Below are 6909 nucleotides of genomic sequence, written 5' to 3'. Positions count from 1 at the left end.
CCAGCATACTTCAAGACAACACTGTTACATAGCCTGTCAGAAACCTGCTAGGATTTGTCTCCCGGCTCTGTGCCAGTCATGCTTATGTTTTGTTTTTTTATTATCTATCAAAACTTTTATTGAAAGCTTTTGCCTTCAGGCTTTTTAGATAGTTGCCCAAGTCCAAGAACTGTGGTGCTGTGCCTAAACCCAGGTGTGGCCACACACATACACAAATACCACTTCAGGAAAACCAAAGTTTACATCCCAGAGACCACCAGTCATGTTTCAGCTCTCTAGAGATCGATTATGATGAAGATTTCATCACATCTGCAATTTCTGTTCCCTGAGATGTCAGTATCCCCTCCTCTCAAGGGATCCCTTCTACCACTTCAAGTCTTATATAGGCAGTGACAAAACATGAACAATCAAGGAAATAGTTTTGGCATTAGAGACCATCTTAAACAACAACGACCACATCAGGATGCTCGACAGAACCCAGATGTACTAAGAATATCCAAAACTGCGTATACACCATAATTCTATCATATCCAAAAATTGACTCCCAAGTGTAAAGTCACAAAGACAAGAGTTTAATATTGACAAAAAAAAAAAGTTTAAGTTAGTAGTATTTTCTTCCTTGAAATAACATACTGGTCATATGAAAGTCACTGAAGAGGTCTGCTTTTAGCTCGGAAGACTTTTACAGTTACAGCTGAATTCAAAACCCCTAATTCCAAATGTGTGATGTTAACACAAAAACTGAAAACTTAGGACCTGGGATAAAGAACAAATTCAGTTGTTAAGATTCTAGCAGTTACGTGAGGCCTTTCAATGCCTTTCCCATAACATGAAAAGTTCTTCAGTATCTTTCCCACCACCATTATTTCAAGATTCACAAGGTTCTTTAAAATACTAATGGGGTTAAATTGAAACCAAGCGCCATATGTTGTAATGTCTTCTGTGAAAGTCTGAAGCCACCCTGTTTCAATTATTTGGTTATTCAGTGCAGAAAGTTAAAGATCACAGAAGGTATAACAGCTTTTAATACTCCATTAATATTATAGATTAAAAATTATTGCATAGTCTTATGCATTTCCTAAAACAGCGTTCTCTGGAAATTAAACATTTTAATATAAAAGGAGCAACTCTTTAAAACATGAATTGCTTTCACTACCTCGATCTTCTATCCTTTTTTGATTTGTCAGTACATTTGTCCATCGTTTTCTCATTGTCTCCTCTGCACTTGGGGCAATACCATTTCCCCTTTGGTTTGTAGGTGAGTCCAACACACGAAAAGTGGAACCACTCGATAGGACACTGTTCATTATCACATCCTATCATTTCGCCGTAAGACACTTGGTTGCATAAGCAGTAAGTTGGTTCATTAGGATCAATTGCAAATTCTACAGGTGAAACCTCTCTCTCTTGTTTGGCTTTGGAGCGTTTTTTCTTCTTAGAAGATTTAGATCTTTTTTCTTTAGGTGGCTGATCATCGCAGTCATCAATACCATTTGCTATATGGCACAGATCACGGCTTTCGCTGGTTCGCTGGCGACGAGGTCTACGTGAAGATCTCTCTGGCTGGCAGGACTCCATCTTTGCCTTTTCTAGAGGCTTTTCGTTCTCAGACAGATCTTGAAAACACTGAGAGTGTGTTTCCATTTGCCGGGCTCTATTCTCTACCAGTTCTAGCATCTGAGTAACTATTTGAATTTTTTCATCTCCAAGTTCTTGGCTGTTGATTAATGCACGCTGAAGATGCTGCTGCAAGCGTTTCTTCTGAACAGGATCATTTTCAGACTTGTATTTTTCATAGACATCATCTATTTCTTTTAGCGCTTCTATAAAATAAAGATAATAAGAATAATTACACAAGATGGAACATGCTCAAGAAAATATAGAAATGTATTTCTAACTGATGAGAAATAGTACAAATTTTAATTATAGTATTCCCTAGTGGGCTAGATCAGATATTTTATTCATGTTGCACTTGGTCATCAAATCAATGTTTAAGATCACAATCTGTTGCAAGAAAAAATTCTCAAATTCTAAGAAAAAGCAAGCTTATTTTAGCCACTGGAAAAAGAAAGGATAACCCAAGAAAGGGGACCACAACTGCTGGAGTGTGGATAGTCCAGATCCTGCCTTCATCTGAAAAAGCAGGAATTTCTGTTAAGAGTCCTTACCAGTAGTTCTAAAACCCTAGTCTACTAACCAAAGCAATAGCTTATTGTATCACAGGAAGAAACTTAGAATTCATATAATCATTATATATCATGATATATAACTCTGGAATCAGGATATCCAGGTCCTCTGCCTTCCCCTTCTTATTCATCTAAAGGTTTGGTATTACACTTTCAGGTAGACATAGTTATAAAAAGAGTATGACAACTGAAGTTACACAATATCAAATTTACAATCAGGATTTAAATCAACTTAAACCACTCAAAATGCTTTTCCTATTACCAAAACAAATTACAGCAAAAGTTGCATTTTAAATCAAGGCTGAACTTTTCAGAATAGGTGACCTACTGTTTAGTGCATCACATGATATTTTTAAGCAACTAGTAATGAGTGGCTTGCAGTTTGACTTCTAAGCTTTTCTTCTTGCAAGTCACGCAAAATAACTGGATGAGTTGCTGTGAATCTTTCATAAAATTTAATTCTTCGAAGCAAGTTTAATGAACCCAAATATGAGATTAACAAATGCCTTATAAGCCAGTCTTAGTCTGTACTCTATTGTTCTGTATTGCTGGATTTCAAAATAATATTTTCCAGACCAAAAGTTATGCTAGATCTATACAGAAAAGACAGAGAAATTGCTAATGTGGAAGGAAGTAGATTAGTAGAACTGACAGTGAAACCTGATGCAGTGTTAGATACAGTACTGGTTCTTTCAGAAACAACTTATGGATTTTGTTTGAACAGCCCAGGGAATTTATGAATGATACTAAACTATTTACTTCTAAAGCAAGAAGATATGCAGTACAATCTATCTCTTACTAAAGACCTGTGTTTCACAAACTGACTTTCATTTTTAAATTTGTCTGCATTGTACAGTTGTGAAATGATTCAAGCTTGTGCTAAATGGAAGGCATAGATATTATCTCAACATTGTTCACAGTGATTTTTTTTCCTGTTGACATCTTGAAACAGTTCCTTAAGCACGAACGGCCGCTTTTTACTATAAATTCTGAAACCTGTATGACAACAGGAGCCAACAGCATTTTGTTCTGTTCCAGACTTTTACTAGGGGAAGATAAAAATCACTACTCTGCCTGTCCAGTAAATCACTTAACCTATTTTTTCTCAATACTACCATTCCAGCTACCAAGAATGCTACACAAGCTTTGTTTCCCTGCATCTTCAACTGCATCATTTGCCTGTTGCCCTGATGGGGGGGGTGGTGGAAATCTCACACTCTGCTCCTGAAAAGCACAGAGTAAGGTCCTTTGTATGCTGTTGAACTAGAAAGGCATAACCAGAGTACAATATTCTGCAGTCACATTATCTCCTACCCAGCCTTTTTTTAGGGGGCCATGGGGGAGAATGTAGGTATAGTTACACAGATTTCCCATATTGAGAATGCCCTGCCCAGAAGAACCCACAAGCAATAACTGTTTGCTTTTTCACATTGTGACAGAGAACAACATTCACCCTACATTGATTATTCCCTAGATGCAGCCTGTGAAAATATGCTGAACACTTTAAATGGATCACCATCCATTAAAAAAGAGGAAATAACTTTTGGACTGACAGAGATACAAGTTCACCAATCTCCTTGTTGGTCCCTAAGGTGAGAGAAGGCATCCATTTGTCCAACTAAATAGCTCTGAAACACCTGTTAAAAAAAAAATCCACAAAAAACCCAACACAACACAATCCAGGGCCAAGTGTTTATTACAGATAATCTGATTAAGTTTGGTGTAGCTAATAAAAGCTAAAAGGATTTCAGTTTTCCAAGCACAGCAGTGGCTTTGTCCCTCCTGCATGAACTATCACTACCTTTAAATTAGCTGAAATTATATAGCACTGCTTTTACATCTTCAGACTTGGGCCTAAAATATTTGTATCCATTTTTTAGGGTTTGGGGGTTTCTTTTGTTGTTGTTTTTTAAAACAGTGGTAAAACTAGCAACAAACTTCTGCTTTGGCCCAGAACTGTATTAGTGGCTGGAGGAATACATATAAGAGATACAGCCTAAATAGAAGATTGAATCTATTCAAGACAGATGTGGAACGTTGGCTAGTCAGCACAGATCAGGTAAAGAGCCTGCTAGGCAGTCCAGCCTCGACTAAGAATTCAAAATGCTGCAGACAAGTCTATGCCCTTTAGACTTTAAAAGCCCAGAAAACTTACCAAAGCCTGTTCTTATGTATCTTCCTGGGTAATTAGAAAGATAATTGAAAGAATCCTTTTACAATAGCCGTCTTCTGAGGTGGCCCGTTTAACGTCTGAAAGGCCTTAACTGTCCCCTCCCACCCATACTGAAGAAAGCCTCCCATTAGGAGGGGAGGGAGATCCGGCTCTAGTTCCTACCCACGGGACCACTCCGGCCATGGGTCCACGCCACTCGGCCTCTGCGGCATACTTCAAGCAATAACGCTCTTCAGGAGCGGGTCCCGTCTCACGATTAGGCGGTAGGGCAGTAATTGGAAGTAAAAGATACCGCAGCCGCGTAGCCCAAGAGGGCGAGGTGGCACGGATGTAACCGGTATTTAACCTGCATCTCGGAAGAAGCCGTCTCTTTGGCTGAAGTTCAGGGTAACTTCCCGCTCGACGGACCCTCTCCGTGACCCGAGGGAACGCAGCTAACACTTTATGGAGCCCCCCCGCCGGCCCTCATCGCCCCGGGCCGGAGAGCACCGATTTACCGTGGGACGGGGGCACGGCTCCGCACGGCGGCGGGGCAGACGGAGCCGTAAACCCGATACCCGTGCCCCCGCCTCCAGCAGCACGGCCGACGGTTCAGCCAGCAGGGCTGCCCGGCGGAGGGGGGGGGGGGAGCGGGGCGGGCCCCCGCGGGGAGCCGGGGCCTAGCGCCTGGCAGCGATGAACCGCCGGCTCCCACCGCCCCCGGGGCGGGGCCGCCGCCGCGTGGCGCCCTCCCCCGGGAAGGACCCACTGCCGCCCGCCCCGGCAGACGCGGAGCGGGGCGCCCCGGCACCGCCGCGGACTCGGCCCCGCGCAGGCCCCAGTAGGGGGCCCACTCCCCCCACCCCCCTTCCCCCCCACCGGGCCCGCCCCGGCTCCAGCCCCTCCGCGCCGGGCGCATGTGCGGCGGGCGGCCGCCCTCCTTCCCCCCCCCCTCCCCGTCCGTCCCTCCCTGCCTCCCCCCCCCCCGCCCGGTGCCCTGTGGCGGAGGCCGCGTCCCGCGGCGGCGCCCACCTTGGCACTGCGTGTCCATCTCCCGCAGCAGCGAGGCGTTGCGCTGAATGTCCAGCGGCAGCGACTCCACGCACTCCAGGTAGTCCTGCACGTAGAGCGAGAGCAGCCGGGCCCGCTCCCCGCCCGGCGCCGCCGGCCCCGCCACCAGCTGCGGCCCCGCCAGCATCATCCCCCCGCGCCAGCAGCACATCCGCCGCCGCCGCCGCGCCGCCCGCACCGGGCGCGGGGTCCCCGCGGCGGCCCCGCTCCGCTCCCTCCTGCCGCCGACCGCCGCCCCTCTGCCCGCAGGGGGCCGAGCTTGCGCGGGCGGCGCCGAGGCGCCGCGGGGGGCGGTGAGGGGCGAGCGCCTCGCCGGGCCGGGCTGTCCCTCCGCGGGGTCCCGCGCCCCTTCCCGCCGCGGTGCCGCCGCCGAAGCAAAACCCACTCGGAGCCCCCGCCCCTGGCCGCCAGGCTCCGCGCATGCGCGAGGCCCTGCCCTTATAAGGAGCGGCTAGCAGCTCTGCGAGGGGTTCGCATTCTCCCGCCTTCCTCTCTCGCCCGCTCCTACTGGCCTGGCGCGCGGCAAGGGGCGGGAGCTAGCGCGGAGGCGGAGCCTCCCTTAAAGGCGCACGCCTTCCCTTTTTCCGCGCCCGGGCGGACCGGTGACCCCTCCGGGGGGGACGCGGCGCGGCGCGGGGTCGCCGCCTGACGGAAGCGGCCGCCGCGGGGGGCTACTCGCGCCCCGCAGCCCGACGGCGGCGCGCAGCGAGGCGGCTGCAACCGAGCGGCTCGCCCCGCCCCTCCCCTCCCGGTGCCCCGGCGGCGCCCGTGTGTGGGCGGGGGCGGGCGGCCGTTGCGAGGGGCGCTGAGGCGCCGCGCGCGGGGCGGGGACTCCCCCAACGGCCGCTCCCCCAACGGCCGGACGAGTTCGTCCCTCGGGCACCGCCGCGGTGCCTGCGCCCGCCATCTCCGCGCCCAGCCTCACCGAGCAGCCGGCGGCCCCCCCTCGCCACGGCGCTCGCCGCCTTCCCCGAGGGGCAGCCGGGGTCGGCGTGTGTCCCCCGCTGCGGACGCGGCCCCGTTGCACCTCTGTGAGGTGAAGGTGAAGAGAGCGGACATGACCGCCAGGTGTGAGTAGTCCCGTTTTACCTGCAGCCTTCAGTCAGCTTCTGCCGCTGCAGAGTCGTTAGCGGGGCGGGGAGCGGCGCTGCGAGCTGGCTCTGAAGACCGCGAGGGTCCCTCAGGCGTGCCTCCTCCTGCTCTCGTGGGCTGTGTTTGTTAGCACTGATTAACGCCCTTCTTCGGTCAGGCTTCCCCTCCCCGGCCCTCCCGTGTTTATTCGCTCTTCCCAAAATGTTATCTTGTCCCTGGAGACGTCGAGGAGTTTATCTCGAGGACATGTTGCGGCTGTCACAGATTACACTTCTTCCCGGTATAGGCCATCATGTCCTGCACTGTATTTTCAGTCCTGACCCTGAACCTTCCCACGTTTTCAGGAAGTAATACAAAAGATATTTGAGCAAGCAGAAAAGTGCAGAAGTTTTACGTTTCATGCTGAAG

At 49.7% G+C, this 6909-nt stretch overlaps 1 protein-coding gene across 1 annotated transcript; it reads right to left on the bottom strand.

Moving 5' to 3' along the window:
• Positions 1–551: 551 nt before the first annotated feature.
• ING2 (inhibitor of growth family member 2) lies at positions 552–6389 on the bottom strand. Its single transcript, XM_052779718.1, has 2 exons — positions 5371–6389; positions 552–1823 (listed from the first exon to the last, which is right to left on the bottom strand). Exons 1-2 carry the CDS (start codon positions 5558–5560, stop codon positions 1153–1155), a joined length of 861 nt encoding a protein of 286 aa, XP_052635678.1. The 5' UTR covers positions 5561–6389; the 3' UTR covers positions 552–1152.
• Between the last annotated feature and the right edge of the window lie 520 nt (positions 6390–6909).

The sequence above is a fragment of the Harpia harpyja genome, chromosome 2, assembly GCF_026419915.1.
Source record: "Harpia harpyja isolate bHarHar1 chromosome 2, bHarHar1 primary haplotype, whole genome shotgun sequence".
Lineage (NCBI taxonomy): Eukaryota > Metazoa > Chordata > Aves > Accipitriformes > Accipitridae > Harpia > Harpia harpyja.
The sequence above is the reverse complement of the archived record's forward strand: the minus strand, read 5'-3'. Positions and strand labels throughout refer to the sequence as shown.

Bases quoted from the DNA above. Each gene is read 5' to 3' on its own strand.
- ING2 (XM_052779718.1), bottom strand. From the start codon at position 5,560: ATGTGCTGCTGGCGCGGGGGGATGATGCTGGCGGGGCCGCAGCTGGTG. The intron at 1,824-5,370 runs GTGGGCGCCGCC...TTTATTTTATAG, and splicing joins GATGGACACGCAGTGCCAAG to AAGCGCTAAAAGAAATAGAT.